The 18,054-nt window shown below is 34.2% G+C and overlaps 1 protein-coding gene across 5 annotated transcripts in view; it reads left to right on the top strand.

Annotated features, from left to right (window-relative positions):
* MAST2 (microtubule associated serine/threonine kinase 2) overlaps positions 1-18,054 on the top strand; it is a 175,652-nt gene that overhangs the window by 121,541 nt on the left and 36,057 nt on the right. For 3 of the 5 annotated variants that reach the window (XM_070941370.1, XM_070941374.1, XM_070941375.1), the window contains 8 exons: positions 533-611; positions 2,756-2,776; positions 5,042-5,120; positions 5,493-5,647; positions 6,860-6,935; positions 7,722-7,931; positions 13,667-13,768; positions 16,919-17,051. In XM_070941370.1, the coding sequence (XP_070797471.1) occupies positions 533-611; positions 2,756-2,776; positions 5,042-5,120; positions 5,493-5,647; positions 6,860-6,935; positions 7,722-7,931; positions 13,667-13,768; positions 16,919-17,051 (855 nt within the window). The remainder of the gene's footprint in view (positions 1-532; positions 612-2,755; positions 2,777-5,041; positions 5,121-5,492; positions 5,648-6,859; positions 6,936-7,721; positions 7,932-13,666; positions 13,769-16,918; positions 17,052-18,054) is intronic. The other 2 variants (XM_070941371.1, XM_070941372.1) reach the window with 2 other exon arrangements.

Below are 18,054 nucleotides of genomic sequence, written 5' to 3'. Positions count from 1 at the left end.
GCAGAAGGTTAGGCTGATTATAGTTTTGCTCTGCTCCAGTGTGGTTTATATTTTAACATTATGCAGATGTTTAATTTAAAGCTGATTTATTACAAAGCTGTACAGTTATATTCACATTTCGCATAATATTTATAAGTGCAGATATAGAATTAATGTCTGTTACTTTTAGATAAATGCAAATTAATGCATATGAAGTGGTATTTGTAACTTCACAAGCACTAACATATATTTATATAACAGAGCAGTTCCAGATTGGCATAGTATAGGTCACATAGATTAGATCCTGATTAATTCATATAATCCATAGGACTTCTAAGCCATGGTATTTTCCATTTGTGATCCTCATTATTTTGTTTTTCACCATTTATTCTGGCTTAGTTTTCACCAGAAAAAGTTAGAGAAAATAGGTTGAACACCGTGATTAATAACAATAAAAACCATAAGTCTGAAAAACTGTATGTCAGATTCACATTAACTATAATATAAAAATAGTTGTAAACATAGTTCAAATACCATTTTGTATGTTTTTAAGCAGGTGGAAGTCCATTGGATAGCCCCCGAAATTTTTCTCCAAATGCACCATCTCACTTTTCCTTTGTTCCTGCCCGTAGGTATGTATGAGTGATTTCATTCCATTTGTGTGTGTGTGTGTGTGTGTGTGTGTGTGTGTGTGTGTGTGTGTGAGAGAGAGAGAGAGAGAGAGAGGGAGAGAGATCTGATTCATTAACTTTGTACCGTTGTTTTAAAAATAGTTTTTTTGAAAATATAATCTTTAATGTGTCTGTTGGATATAGGATTCCTGTGCTTGTACAGATATCAGAATATTTTAGATTCAGAATTCAGATCGGACCTGAATTTTAGTAAAATTAGAATATTGCACATTTTAAGGATTTACCATTACAGATAGTCCTCAATTTATGACCACAATTGAGCCCAAAATTTCTGTTGTTAAGTGAGTTTTACCTCATTTTATGACCTTTCTTGCCTTGTTGTTAAGCGAATCACTGCAATTGATAAGTTAGTAACCCAGTTAAGTGAATCTGGCTTCCCCATTGATTTTGTTTGTCAGAAGGTCACAAAAGGGGGATCATATGACCTTGGGACACAGTAATGGTCATAAGTATGAACTAGTTGCCAAGCATCTGAATTTTGATCCCATGATCATGAGGATACTACAACGGTTGTAACTCTGAAAAATGGTCATATGTCAGTTTTTTCAGTGGTTGTAACTTTGAATGGTCACTAAATGAACTGTTGTAAGTCGAGGACTACCTGTATTTATCTCAGTCCATTTGAATTGCCATTAAATCAGTACTGAAGAATATTGTTCAAGATTTTTGTGCTGGTTGAATTTGGCTCAATTTTCTAATCTTGAGATTTGTTCATTTTTGAATTTATTGAGGATTTAAAAAAAAAATCAGTTTGTCTTTAATCAGATATTCACAATTTGGGCCATGATGGCTTCTTTTAAAAGGAAGTCAAGTGTGGCAGTAAGAGCCCCCCCTCCCCTCCCCCGGTCCCAATAAACTCCGCTTGTATGCAATAGCAAATGGACTTTTGTTATTTTGTAATACATTCAGAAGCAAATACATTGCAATATTTATTTATTCATTCAAATTGTATGGCTGCCCATCTCTAATCTTAAAATAAATTCAAAACAAATCCAGTCAATGGGCCATTTGAAATTATGATGGCACTGAATGGATAGTGGGTACGATTTGACCTTGGAATCTGGGTTCAAGTCAACTGGCTCCCACTTACGACCAATTGCAGTGCCCCACAATCATGTGATCGCCATTTGCAAATTTCCCTGCCCCCTTTCCCAGAATGTCACTTGGAAACCAGGAGGGTTTCCAAGACACAAGTCATATGTCACTCAGATAAGTCCCACCCTTCTCCCTTGCCAGCCACTTGCACACCCCGCCACACCCTCCCAGATCTTCACCACACCTGCCTTGCACACTCCCCAAACCTTGCTGCACTTCCTTTGCAACCTCTCCAGACCTTGGCTCCACTTTCAGTGAAAACACTATTCTGCACTATTTCCCATCTTTTCCCCCCAAAGAAGTTTTGGGGACCATTTTCAGCCTACATCTATCCTTGGAAGTAAAGATGATACTTTCAGTTGCCCCAAACCAGCTTTCCATTTTTGTTTTCATTAAAATAATATTTTTTAAAAATCAGATGGAGCAGGGAGCCAGATGCAAACAAAGGGCGATGTCTATGGACAGGTTACGGGGATGAAATATTGGGGTCTTCAAATATAATGATTTTTTCATAATTGCCACTATTAAATTATAATGGGATGTTATAGCTGTTTTATACCTTTGTTGATAAGTTATCTCATGAGTAGTTTTAAAAATTCCATCAATATTGTTAGGATGTCAGGCTACTACCATTTGTTTTGCTAAGAAAATATTATTTAACAATAAATCTTAAGTTCAGTATTTTTTGAGCAGACCTGAATTTGGTAATAATGCGAAAGCTGGGCTCTACTTATATACACAAGATAAAGATGAATAATTCTTAAAGCTGAGTGGTGGAATTATTTCAGTATAAATCTGATGGTGTAAAAATCTGATGTATAAATCTGTCATTAAATAATATGTTTCTTTTTTGTTTTCTTACATTGCAAGTTCATCCATAAAATTGCTTAGCATGTTTAAAGGGATAACAATAACTATTTGATAAATGTTTACAAATGCTCTGTATTTTGTTCCCATTTTTATTGCTGGTACTGTTTGTTTTTATATAGCCATGGACACAGGGCAGACAGGTAAATGGTACAGCAGATGTAAGTTGTATGCAGTATGAATGGAAAGCTTTTGCATGTTGCAGTCCTGGCGAGCTCATGCTTTCATAACCCATGTAGGCATGTTGGCGACACTTCTCTTGACCAATTAAAACGAGTGATATCTGGTTTTTTAAGTTTTATGACTTCTGTTGAAAAGAAAATATTGCTCTAAATGTTCTATTATGCATCTGTAAACATATCAACTTAAAAGGGAAATAAACTTTATTCAGTTCAGAAGTGAACCCAAAATTAAAATACTTAGGAATAAGTCTGTATGGGATAGTAGCATTAGTGAGTTGATCTTGTCCTCTGTGTAATAATGTAAAATAGCTCATTTTCCTTTCAGTTGTGGGTACCATCTCATCTTTTAAATAAATATTTCCCAAGATATGTAGGGAAAGGGGGAGGGGGAGAATAAAGTTCTTGTGCTGCATCTAGAGTATTTTCTATTTAATAATCTAAATGGTTCTCAACCTTCTCTTCACCACGGACCCCCCTTAAATATCTTTTGTGGCCACAGACCATGGCCACAGGACTACCAAAACTTAACTTCTTATTTAAATCATAACATTTCTTCAAGTCTTCGCGGATCCTGTGTGATGACATCACGGCCCCCCCAGGCATCCGCAGATTACATGTTGAGAACCACTGATCTGAGCAGTATGTGAATTTCAGAATACCTTCATCCATTCACAGAATCTGCCCTGTACTTTAGTTGAGGTCTTGTTATTTTTACTTTGTCTTTTCGTTCACAAAGAGCCTGCCTATTTAATTAAATCAATTAAATCAATTATTTAAAAATTCCTGTTCCACCTGAACAGTGAAAATAACCTAAACTTCTTTACTACTCTGGGAGCTGTGTTATATTAATTTTAATTTAAATCAACTGTAAAATGTAGCTGCAAACAAGTCAGTATCATGAAAAGTGTCATATAGGAGCAGCGGGCTGCTGTTCTGTTTTACCTCAAGTGAAATGTTTACTGTCAGTAAATAACTGTAAGGGAAAAGTTAATGACTAAGGATTTTTGCAACTGAAAATAAAAGTTATACATCTAATATTTATTTATTTATTTATTTTGTCGCATTTCTATGCCGCCCACTCCCAAGGGACTCTGGGCAGCTTACAACGGAGAATAAAACAATGCAACAATATCCCATACAAAAGTTAAAAAAAGACATTAAAAGACAATAATTAATCAATTAATAATTATTGTTAATAGGCATTCTAATGCTGCAGTTGCTAAGTGAACACTGCTTGAAAGTTTTCTGCCTTGGAACTGCTCTTTTCAGTTTTCCTTTTTATTATGTATATTGGCTAGGTGATAAGTTGATCCATTAAACAGAAGTAGTTTTTCTATATGAAAACTATAGGTAAAACATTCTTTTATTTGCTTTATAATGTTCTTTGGATGACGTTTGTTTTGAAAGGACCCTGATTTTTTTAATTGTGATTTTTAAACGTGATCGTGCCAAGGAATAGTTAACATTTTGCACCGTGTTTGTATATTTGTAAACATTATTATTTATAGTGTTGATTTCCCTGCAGTTTCTTCTTTTCAATATTTTTTAAAATATCAAAAAAATATTTATAATACATATACTTTAAAAAACACCTTGAAGACCATAAGAGCACAAGAAGATTCTTGCTTGATCAGGTCATAGATGCTTTATTCAAGAATCTGGATTTTTGCATATAAAATGTAACACACAGTGAGTGACAAGACACAACAATAGCAATAGCAATAGCATTTGTTTAAAAAAATGCCTATTTGGGATTTTTAACTATAGCATGGATTCTGTAACATCTTAAATATTTGTGATCTTGTGCATGAAGCATGAAGGCATAAATTAAAAGTTATGGTTTTTTTCTAAATTTAAAAGAAAAATGGTTTTGAAATTTAAGTTGTGTTTCTATATACAGTATAGTAGATTGAATGGGAAGTTTGTTCCTGACTTTCTTTTGAAATATTTAAGAGAAAAAAGATTAACACAGCAAAAACCTTAGAAAAATATTTGTTTAGAAGGCACATAGTTGTTGACTGTGGTATATTTTGTGTAGATACCTGCCATATTGTTCTGCTGTGTTTATTCTTTGGGTCAGCAACAATTTACAAGTGGCAAATTGGATTTTTAACTACACTCTGATGGCATATGAATCATTTAAAAGGCAAAATCTATTATTTAAATTATGTATTTCTAATAACATTTTAAAATAACTATTAAGATACAGTTTGTATCTTTTTCTAGGACAGATGGGCGCCGTTGGTCCTTGGCATCCCTCCCTTCTTCTGGATATGGAACCAACACTCCAAGTTCAACTGTTTCAGTAAGTTCATGCTCACTGTGTTGATTAGTGAATGATTCCAGGTTCTTTTCCTCCTGATAGCTAATGGAATTTGAGATGTTTTAGATAAATATTTATTTTTTCATATTCTGACAGAAATGTATTCTTAAAACACTTTTGATGAGAATGTCATAACTGATTCAGGTTCCAAATGAAAATATATTCTGTATTTTCTTCATAATGAAGTCTCACTCATTTTGTTATATTATTCATTTAGAATATATTAACAAAACCCCTTGACAGATATAAGATACATGAACATTTGTATTTTTTCTCTTTGAAATAAATCATTATGTATTTTTGTAAAATATTTGCCTGTCCTTAAGTATTCTCTTGCATACATTTTGTTCTTAGTCATCTTGCTCATCTCAGGAGAAGCTACACCAGCTGCCCTATCAACCAACAGCTGATGAACTTCACTTTCTGACAAAGCACTTCAGCACAGAGAGTATCACTGATGAGGAAGGAAGGCATTCTCCAGCAATGCGACCTCGATCTCGTAGCCTGAGGTAATTCTTAAATCCTTCATCCTTTTGCTTAATTTTCTGTGATATCCTCACAAGAAAAATTACTTTTGTTTCACCCATGAATTGCTGCAATACCATAATTCAACTGGTAGACTGTATGGTTTGTATATAATTTCAGATTCAATCTGCTTAAAATTTTGGAGAACAGCTGCCAGACTCAGTGGGCTAGATGGACCAATACAGGTCTTGCATCTACTGTGTAACTAGTAGCTATCTTAGTCTCTTGGAATGTCCCAAAAGCCATTATTCATTACATTCATTATTTTTAGTACTTTAAATTTGATAAAGTTGAAATTAGTGCAAATATCTCCTTTAATCCACACTGTTTTAAACTGACCTGACCATTGGGTAGGGAAAGGTTAAAGATTAGAAATATTTATTGTATCAAATTTATTATGGCCGCCCACTTCAATAGATTGAGTGACTTACAAAATCAAATAAGCAATTAAATGCAGTTAAAAAAATGAAACAGCCTGGAGCAAAAACAATCATACCAGTAAAAAGGCAATAAAAATACAGTAGGGGCTATACACATATACTATCCCCAGGCCTGGGAAAGATTAAAAGATGTCTTACAGAAATGTCTTTATATTAGATCCTAAATCACATTTTTTGTTCTAAGGGAGAACAACCACAAGTTTAAATATTGCTGAATTATTGCTGATTTGTCCATATTGACTAGACTGCCTAGGAATGAAATTCAGCAACAATGGATTTTATATATGAATAGCTTTTGTCAAAATTGTATTAACTTATTATCTACTTGTGAGAGCTAATGTCATAGGAGCAGAAAGACCCAGATTCTGGTCATCCTTTAGGCATGCAAGCTGGCTGGGTGACTTTGATTACATTTTCTTGACCACTTGGCTTGGAAGTAAAAAAAACAATTGACTAATCACGTTAGTACACTGTAATTTTCAATGAAGAAATTTCAACCGCAACAACTGTATGAGCCAAAAAAAGATGTGGCTGTTTTTATGGGTCTGAGAAGAATGCTGCAATTTGACTCCTATATATTTCTTGTGAACATGTCTTGTGAATTAAAGCCAAAGTATAACATAGTAATTATGCATACACAGTTTATGCTGTTAATTGGTTTATGAAATATATAATCACATTAAAGTGGATGGTATGCTCAAATAGTCATACTGCATTATGTTACAATGCTTTACCCCTCATACTTTTTTTTTATAGCCCTGGTCGTTCTCCAGTGTCCTTTGATAGTGAAATAGTGATGATGAACCATGTATACAAAGAAAGATTTCCAAAGGTAAGAAGGTGCTCTGAACATTTGAGGTTTTTTTTAGATCTATTCAGTAGGAATAATAATATATGAGATAAAAAATATATAATATAAAGAACCTATTCTTTATACAAAGTTAAGGCAATAATAATAAAATGAAAATCCACATTGGAATTATTTAAGCAAATTGAAGGTTTACAAAATAGTTATAAATATTTAAGTTAAGAAAATATCTTCATCAAAAAAGATGGACTGGAGCTGGTCCCTGTTTAAAATGTATTTGCAATCGGTTGCCAGTTAAGAATCTCAATGTGTGCCAAAATATAAATTGAATTTTATTTGGTACATAAGTGGTATTAGGTGGTTCAAAGGTCTCTCCTAAAGTCTATTTGAAAGATGAAATATGTGTATAATTCTTGATCCCATATTTTTTTAAACTCTAAGTTTAAAATTTGAAGTCAAACTTTTCCATTCTTAGCAAAATAGGATGCTAAAATAAATGAAAAATCCACTATGCAGGCTGTAAAAAATAAAAATTACATGCACTCCCATTATAGCTCTCTCACACTATATTGTATTTAAACTTTTCTGAAATGATGTTTTTTATCCGTAAGTTATAATTACAGAATATAATATCAATAAATTTAATATGAATGTTTACAGTGATAATGGAGAACAAAGTTCATTTATTTTTATAGGCAAAATCCTTAAATAGTCTAATAAAGCCCATTAATTAGGTATGATATATTTAATTAAACTTATAAGTTGATTTATTTATAACAAAATGTGACTAATTATTTGACCCATCTTTAGGCCACAGCCCAGATGGAGGAACGGCTGGCTGAATTGATTCCATCAAGTGCACCTGAAAATGTGTTGCAATTAGCAGATGGGGTCCTAAGCTTTATTCATCATCAAATTATTGAGTTGGCCAGAGACTGCCTGGATAAATCACGTGAAGGACTTATTACTTCTCGGTACTTTTATGAACTGCAGGAAAATCTTGAAAAATTGCTTCAGGATGTAAGTATGTCAACAAATGATTTAACCCTATCAGAAATGTTGGAGCTTGTTAATTTAGAATTATAGAAATTAAAGTCCAACACTCTTGACAAGGTGACCCTCTTGATGACTGCCACAGATTACAACCATAATTCTGGGTTCAGTTATGGTTGTAAATCAGGTACAAACCTGTACAATCTTAGATTCATCATCATGAAGCCTTTTGCTCCCTAATTCATCTTTACATATTATAGGTTTCAATATGATAGAATGGGCACAATCAAGCTATATGAATTGAAATTTAATACCGTGTTTTCCCCAAAATAAGAGCTCCCCCGAAAATAAGACCTCCCCTGAAAATAAACCCTCCCCGAAAATATTTAAACGCATGCGCAGCTGGTCCCTGCCATTTCCTCTGATTAGGGTTAGGGAGAGCTGGAAATCAGGTAAGATGACAAGTGATCCCCATCTTGCTCCACACACCTCAAAATAATAAGACCTCCCCGAAAATAAGGCCAAGCGCTTATTTTGGGGTTCAAAAAAAATATAAGACAGGGTCTTATTTTCGGGGAAACACAGTAGTTTATGGGAAGATAGACATTGTAGAAAAACAGTTTTAAAGATGCATATGTTTATTATTGTATAATGTGTTTATGGGTCATAATCCATGGTTGTGTGGCTGATGGACTGTAATCTACAAAGGTTTTGTGATAATAAAATTAATGTTCTTTTGGTTTCAGTGGAAGATTCAAAGCTGAAATTTCTCACTGAAATTCATCCCATATCAAATCAATTACCTTTAATTGTGCTTGGCTTTCATGCATTTTCTACAGCTTCCAAAACACAGTTTGTTGATGTAAGGCTAAAACTTAATATGACTGGAACCAACAGTTCTCAGCTTACAGAATACTGTCAAAAGACAAGCCAAGTGTCTGTTGGAACAGAAAGACAAGAGATAAAATTTCAGGGATTAAATTGTGCATAAATATATCATATTAATTGGCTCCATGGTCCAGAAGTGGATACAATTGATACACAAGATGAACCTGTGCAAAAGGCTATGGCTGCTACCTGCTCTTTAAGCAGGAGTTGTGAATCTAGGAGTTGCACACCAACTCTGACTGAGGAAATGTGACTCCCTGTGCAGAGTTAAAGATGGAAAATCTTGGTCTTGAGCCAAAGTCTGTTCTCCTGCACCAAACTTCTAGATCTCCAGGCGCTGGGAAAGGGAAAAAACCTTGACAGCATCACCAGTGCTGAGTTGCACAACTGGATGTCATCAGCATATAATAATACAATAATTTCTGTGTTGATGATGACTTCATCCAATGGCTTCATGTAATGTTAAATAGGAGTAGTGAGAGAGTACCTTACAAAGCAGGGATTTCAGGCTCCATCTCTTCTTTCCCTATGAATACTGTTTGGAACTGCCTCAGAGAAAGGAGAAGAATCACCATAACACTGTCTGTCAGTCCCCTAAATTGGTCCAAAGGATATCATGTTTGATGGGTATCAAAAGCTGATGAGAGATCAAGGTGGATCAGATGGCTAGACCACTTTAGACCACTTGCCAAAAGTAGTTAACCAGTGTGATCAATGCTATCTCAATCAGACTTGAATCCTAATTGAAAGGAGTTCAGACAATCTGCTTCTCCTGGGACTTTCTGGAGCTATAGACTAATAACTTGCTCTAGAAAGGGAAGATTGAAGACTGGATGAAAATTGTTCAGATCTGTTGGTGATGGCCAGTGATGGCCTCTTAAGAAAGAGCAGACAGTTGTCTCTGTCGAGGCAGATGCAGCTACTTCCTCCTGTAGAGAAGCATTTACCATCGGATGGACTCAATCGCCTGTCACGTGTCAGGAGACTGAATTAACCAGAAGGAAGAAGGATCTAAAACACCAGTGGCTGAACTCAGCTCTAAGAAATGGTTCCACTTCATCAGGTTCAAACCTTTTCCAGACAACCAGGCAAGACCATGCAGAGACAGCTACATAGAGTCTGTACATCCAGATTCTAACTCTGATTTCTCTGCTGAAATGAGACTTCTCTGCTCTGGAATCTGCTCCTGAGGATAGAAGATCTGTAAGAGTGGCATCAGACGTGTTGTCAGTGGGATTTCCCCATTGACTTTGCTTGGTGGAAGCTAGCTGGGAAGGTTATAAATGGTGATCACATGACCCTGGAACAGTACAGTTGTTATGAATGCATGCCAGTTGCCAAGTGGCTAAATTTTGATAGTGGGGATGCTGCAACAGTGTGAAAATGGGTCATAAGTAATTTTTTTCAGTATTGTTGTATCTTTGAATGATCAGTAAACAAATGGTTGTAGATCAAAGATTTTCACCATTCCTGTTATAATACAGATACAACATTTCCAAATCTTTTGGAGGATGGGCAAGAAAAAGCAAGCATTTTGGAAACATTGAAATGTGTTCAGTATTTATTTTTATTATATCTTTTACTGATTTAAGTTTGCTCTGCTGTTTCAATGCAAGTTATGTATTGCAACAAGTGACTATATCTTGGTTTACATACAATTATAATGTTGGATACATATTTCTCAAGAAAATAAACTTTTAAAAATTTAATTTAATTTAATTAATTCAATTTATATGCCGCCCCTCTCCGAAGACTCAAAAAATATTTGAGATGACGTAAGTATTGTATACGTAGCAAATGGAGCCCTTTATTATTTGTCTCATGAAATTAGAGGACTCAGGGAAAAACTATCTTACTATTACATCTGGGAGCTGTACTGCACTATTTATTCTCATGGTAACAAAGTCAGCCAATGACGGCTATTTGGGAGCGGAGACAGACTGGGGTCAGAGCGTGTCTTAATCTGCAGCTTCTGAGTCTGCTCAGAGCAAAAGAGAAACTGAAACCAGTGTCTGTGCATGCTGTCTGCTCTACTGAAATGAAACTGTGAATCTGCTATTGGTATTGCAAATATTTTATGTGTTGTTATGAATATAAAGAAGTTAATGAATACAGCTGATTCAGTTATCTGTGTGTGCTTCTGGATTTGATTTTTGCAAGAAACTCTGACAGAATTGTAGCACCATAATGCTCTAAATAAAAAGTCTTTATATTGGTAGGCAGCATGTCTGAGCTCCTTGACTTATTCCATTAATTTTTAAAGAAAATATTTGACTGGAGGGTTTTTTAAACATCTTTCCAAAATGTATCCTTAAAAAAAAAAGAACTTGGGGTGGAAGAAATGTCTTCAGTTTCTTTGGCTTTTTTTCCTCTTAGCCTTCATATGCCTAGTTTCTACTTAACTAGAAATCCTGATTAGAACTACGATTCTTAGAAGGGTTTTAACCTGGAAATATCAGTTCTTATTTCTAGAACTCAGCTGAATTAGACTGTATCAGTGTATTAGGTCACTGAGAAAGTTTTGAGTGGAATATCACACTTCTAGGGAGAAGAGTGATTGTAATTTCATGCCCCAGTGAGTACTATTAGTGACAGATGAGTCTTTCACATAAGGGAATAATTTTATAATTTACCCATTTCTGCCTCCTTTGAAATTGGCAGCAGCTAGAGTCAATAATTCTTTTTCTCCCCACCTTCCAAAGTGAGGTTGAGTGGGATTTGTAATATGACTTACAACCTTCAGACAAATATATAGTCTTGAGAAGTACTAATTGGGTAGCACGCATCATGTTGAAGCAAATGGCAGACACCTGTTTGGCATATAACCAATACCTTCAAGATGCAGGAAAAGTAGGATATATTTTTAGTAAAATATTTGAAATCCAGACTGATTTGTCAGGAATTAAAACAAATCATAGTGATATTATTAAGTGTCCTGAAACTGCAGCCGAATTATTTTGGATGAATGAGAGCCAGCGGTGAAATCCTGCCGGATCTATCCAGATCATGCGAAATGGTAGCGCCGGCAGCGGGAGGCTCTGCCTACCCACTGGGATGTAATTACGCCCCATTTTTGACGCTCTGCGCATGCGCAGAAGAGGTGTATGTGCTCACATTCCCGAACAGGTAGCGAAGGTAAGTGCATTTCACCACTGATGGCAGCTATAAGTTGTGCTTCATTACTTTTTTTCTGCAGTTTTCAATTATTTTTCATGTAGCTAGATATTAATGTTTTGAATAAATGACATGGGTTTTCTTGATTTTTTCTTCTCAATATAAAATAGAATAATAATTAAAAAATCTTTTTTTTAAAAAAGCAATAAAACTTTCGATATTACTGTTTTATAGTAATGTTTAAAGTTACCTTGTTTAATATCCAGATTTTGGTGAAAAAAAGATTTACTTAGAACAATCAGCCATAGAATTAAAATGAAGATATTGAAATGGTGGATAGCTTCTGCTTTCTAAGATCAGCCATCAACAGTAAGGAAACAAACTGTCAACAAATATGTTGCAGACTGGCACTTGATAGAGCAGCTAAGAAGGCCTTGAAAAAGATATTCAAATGTCATGATATGTCTATACCTACAAAGATCAGAACTGTGCTAGGTATTCCCTGTGATACTCTATGGAAATGAAAGTTGGATTTTAAAGGAGCAGGATAGGAAGAATATTGATGCCTCTAAACTTTGGTGCCAAAGAAGATCCCTGAGAATACAGTAGCAAACAAGAAAACAAACCAAAGGATTATTGATCAAATCAATCCAGAGTTCTCTCCTGACCAAGCTCAAATTATCATTCTTCAGACATGTTATGCAAAGACCAGAACACCCAAAAAAGTTTCTAATGATGGGAAAGGTGGAAGGAAAGAGAAGAGTATGAGTACTACCAAAATGGACAGACTCAGTTACAGTGGCAACAAGTACACCATTAAGAGACTTAAAATTAGGGATTAGAGGTACATCATCATGGAGAATATGTGGTTACAAGGAAATGAAAATGACTTGATGGCACCTAATCTAACTTTTGCTCAGAACAGCTTTTTCTCAGTGGTAATATTTTTCAACGTCTAAATGTTTCTTCCAAAATATTAATATGTTTGCTAAATGGAAAGAAAAGTTAAAGTGATTTGAATTTCAGTTCGTTTTTTATAAATTCCAAATGAAGAACTTATTAATTCAAGTAAAATATTATGTTTTTTTGAAAGGAATTGCAAAATCTATATATATTTATTGTCTTAGATTGAAAAAACTGTATATTACACCAGCTAGGAACTCTATAAAGCATTCCTGTGACATTTGCAAAACTGTTTATTGAATAGACATTTTAAGAAAATGATATAAAACCTAAATCTAATAAAGTAATAAACCAAGTTATGTGGTTAATGTTCTATTAAAATAGTTCTTTACTATTTTGCCATTTTTCTTAGTGCTGTTGATTTTTATTGCTGTTCTTCATTACTTTGAAATGATAAAATAAAACAGTTGAGCAAGTAAACACCTTGCCAAAAATGTTGGCGTTTGAATCCAATTATTATTATTTTTCTTTAATGCTTTTAATAAAAATTGGAATCATTTTTATGTTCTTCATGAAGCTTTTTCAGAGTAATGACAAGGCACTGAAAAGAGTTTTATATATAATGAATTATGGGAAAAGAAATCTTTAGATTTTCAGTGAATGTTATAAAAAAGGTTCTACAATTCTGCACGTGAGTTGGTGTTATTTTTAAGATTCTCCCAATACGGAAAATGAATAATGCTAATTGTGGTTGTGTTGTGCTTTAGTTATAATTAAATTACTGATGTTCACTTCAGAGGGGAGATATGCAGGATCCATTTTTTGTACATTTTGTAATGCAACATTCTTTTCCCTAGGCTCACGAAAGATCAGAAAGTTCTGATGTGGCATTTGTTACCCAACTGGTAAAAAAGTTGATGATCATCATTGCACGGCCAGCGAGGTTGCTTGAATGTCTGGTAAGCACACAAGAGTTTTTAGGAGCTTTTAAGATAGTAAAATCTTCTAGGAACCAGACATATGCACTCAAAAGTTTAAAATCTATGTCCAATATTGAGTGTAACAAAATATATTTCCAAACAAATTACATAAATCAGAGAACTGGAGACTGTTCTACTAAAAGACTTTGTAGTTTTATGAATAATGGCCTGCTTCTGTTGCATTTGGTTTATAGCAGTGATTATAAATCAAAGAACACAATTCTGTATTGTTTACTGCTTGGTAAATAAATTTGTACACTGTTCTCAGAGTTTATATTGTGATATTGCAACTGTTGTTTAGCTTGAAAAATAGTGTCATGCAAATTTTAGGTCAATCTTTGTTGATTGTGACTTATACAGTATCTATAGAAGTAGGCAGTTGATTGTAGAATGGTGTATTTTATGACATTTTGTATTATTTCACAGAATGCTTCATTATAATTTTATGTTACTTAATGTTTTATAAACTTAACCAAATTTCAATTTCATGGGAATCATAGGTCCTGAATTTTGGACACAAAATCATCTATTCATCTATCCGTCCATCCATCCATCCATCCATCCATCCATCCATCCATCCATCCATCTCTGACTTCCTCTGGAAGCTCAAGTTGCCACATACAGTTCTCTCACATTTTCTACTTTGTTGTCTTGGTAACTCCATAAAGTAGGTTCAGCTGTGAAAATCATGACTAATTCTAAATTTCATGGCTGAATGAGAATTTGAACCTGGATCATCTTATTCTTAGTCTTGGTATATCAAATTTATAAATGATTTCAATTTTATATATTAATATAGTATATTCTATGCATAAGGAAGCTATAGATCCACTTCTTCAAAAACCTTTAGGCCTTAAATTCCCTAGATAACTTTGTAATATTTGAACTGAAAGTTATTTTATCTATTTGAAACTAATAGGACTGCAGCCAAAGAGTTACCCTTCTGATGTAGATTTCCCCCCTCTTTGAACAGTTGATCACTAATGTATATTTCAAATCATTTTTGAAAAATCAATTGCTGAGCTATCTGGAAGATTATTTTTTAAAAAAATCAAAAGCCTAATTACTTCATTTAAATTGTATGTACAGTTTTCTACTGTAGATAAATAATAAAAGAAGAATTTATCATAATTAATCAGTTTCACCTGATAATGAACTGACTTTTGATTTTACTGGAGCTTTTAAAAAAAGATATATGGTAAACTACACATCAATAAAAGCTTCAGGAATTCTACAGTGTGACACTGAATGTGTATGCATATTACATGGACTCCTTCAAAAATTCTTCTTATATGAAAGTATAATTTTGAGAGCATATTTAAATTAAAAGTAGGTCAGTATGATATTCTGCTTATAATTATGCTTATTAAAAGGAATGTTTACTTATATTACTCTCTTTGCAAGTCTGTATAAGTTGTTCATAAAAATTGTGCTGAACTAACTAATTTTAGTTATATGCATACATCATTAACTGGGATGTGGAAAGATATTAATTAGCCTCAAAATTGTTTTAAAAGGAAAAATGGAAGCAGATACAGGCTGAAATTTAACAGTGATAATGTGAAGCTGGTTGTGACAGTTGTCAAATGATGTGTCAGGACCGCAAAATATACAGTTAGCCGTGTCAATACTGTTTGGATTTTACTTAATGTTTTCTGTAGTTCAGTTTATTACAATATATCATGTGCCAAATTTATTCGTTTAATCAGTCATCGGCTTGCTCCTGTTATTACTGTTGATTTCCTATAATAATAGAGAGCATCTGTTTTCATTCTTCTTGTTTTTGTGTACTGCTGATGGAGAAATGAACATTTTAATGCCCTTAATTGATTATTGCAAATTATTTTTTATAAAAGAGATCCTTTCTACAATCTACAATGAAAAATTCAAAATGTAATTACATTTACATATGCTTTTTTTGAAATAAAAAAGGATTATCCTTTCCCTCTGATCACGCATTATGTGCCAAGTGGCTGAATGCCAAAATAATAATATAATGCAGCCTGGAACATCTCCAAACAGAGCAGCTTAATACAGTTACATTGTAATTTTCAAGTCACTACTTTTTTTTTAGTACTGTAGCAGATTTAAGATTATTCATGTGACTTCAGGAAATGTTCTAGTTCTAGTGATATTTAATCCATTCTACATATTCTATATAAATAATACAATACATTTTTATTTTCTTTGTTGAATTTATTTGCCTCCCATCTCAACCACAAGCTGACTCTGGGCAGCTTACAATGTTAAAAAGAATAAAGCAATACAACAGTATGAATATAATAAGAGTAAAACAGTATAAAAATACAAATTTTCAGCTATAAAGCTAAAGGATGGGGGGAAGGAATAAACTGAGCAAGGGAAGGTGGGTGGGATCTGTTATTAATCTGTCAGCTATTTCCATCTTTTTTATACCGTTATTACATAGAATGCAGTGAATGGTTGCCCAATTTAGATCAGGGATTTTTCATTAATATTTCTTCTACTTTCCCTAAATTGTATAGAGGAAGTACTTTACCACACAAATTGGAGTATTACACGGCATGTTATATGCTGTCTTGCTCCTTATATGGCTATTTTTTCAATTCCCATAATACTTTTAAATTAATCATTGAGATTGGTTTCAGTTGCGTGCCTTTCTAGCTCAGCCAAATGACTCTTCTTGACCTCTCTGATGAACCAGCTATTTTAGTAGGCAGGGTATGATGCTTTTGCATATCTGTTCCACAGTTATGCAGTGCAAAATCGTCTCTCTGCAGAGTCTGTAAGACTAAATAAAATAAGAAAAATAATTTTCATTAAGAAATAAGAAAAATGGTTTCCACAATTCTGTTGTCTAATCTTTCATTGCCCTTTATGGTGCCTTAATGAGAAGTTTCAGTAATATTCTGAATCATCTGTTATCTACCAATTTACATTTTTCTAAAACACAACTATGCCCTGAGAGCAATACTGAGTTGTGTCATAAACTTGAAATCAGGTTTCAATCTGGACTTACAAACTCACAAAAATTTAAGTTAAACTATGCATTTTATTATCATCTTTCTTAAAATAAATTATACCTAGAGTTATAAGCATTTGTTTTTGAAATTAGATTAAATATTCTCTTTCTGAATCCTTTTGCTTTAGGAGTTTGATCCTGAAGAGTTCTACCATCTGCTAGAGGCTGCTGAAGGCCATGCCAAAGAAGGGGGAGGAATTAAATGTGACATCCCTCGTTATATTATATGCCAGCTGGGCCTTACCAGGGATCCCTTGGAGGGTGAGAGCATTGTATTCTTAGAACTATAATGAAGCAGAAAAGAGTAGGATGTCACAAACCATCTTAGTCATTCTCACAAACATTAACTAGCACATAAAATCTAATGAGCACATCAACTGTTAAGAATGTCTGTAAGTATTACGGTGTCCCATTACATTTATATAGTGTGCCTATGCATTTTAATTATTACTTTAATGATATAGTATAAAGGTAAAGGTAAAGGTTCCCCTTGCACATATGTGCTAGTCATTCCCGACTCTAGGAGGCAGTGCTCATCTCTGTTTCAAAGCTGAAGAGCCAGTGCTGTCCGAAGACGTCTCCGTGGTCATGTGGCTAGCATGACTAAACACCAAAGGCGCATGCTGTTACCTTCCCACCAAAGGTGGTCCCTATTTTTCTACTTGCATTTTTTATGTGCTTTCGAATTGCTAGGTTGGCAGAAGTTGGGACAAGTAATGGGAGGTCGCCCTGTTATGCAGCACTAGGGATTCGAACCGCTGAACTGCCGATCTTTCAATCGACAAGCTCAGCATCTTAGCCACTGAGCCACCGCGCCCCATATATTATAGTATATAAATGCAGGGGCTGGAAAGCATGAGTCTTCTGTTTCCCCTGCATTTGCAATGAATCCCTCCCAAACTAAGTGAAATGGGAACAAAAAAAATGTACCATCCCTATCACTTTCCTTCTATGGGGATGGCTCCATTGGATTTCAACTTTCTTTCCTAGGGGAATACTGTATGCCAACTTTTCTCATTCTCAATGAGTTTAAGATGAATGGCTTTGAACTCCCAGAATTCTGGGAGTTGACATCCTTAAAGCCACCGAGATTGAGAAACACTGTGTTGTTCTATTCTTGACTGCTCAATACTAGAATTAGCCCACTAATTTTGTGTGTGAAGTGACCATGCATATTGTATCTTTCATTGTTGTATATCTTGTGCATTAAATAGAAATTCACCATATTGCGGACTAATTTTTCTGAATATTGCACACAAAAACA

This window comes from Pituophis catenifer, unplaced genomic scaffold (genome assembly GCF_029215685.1).
Source record: "Pituophis catenifer annectens isolate HBS135680 unplaced genomic scaffold, rPitCat1.0.hap2 SCAF_3, whole genome shotgun sequence".
Classification (NCBI taxonomy): Eukaryota; Metazoa; Chordata; class Lepidosauria; order Squamata; family Colubridae; genus Pituophis; species Pituophis catenifer.
Note: the sequence above shows the minus strand (reverse complement) of the source record. Positions and strands in the feature narration are given on the sequence as shown.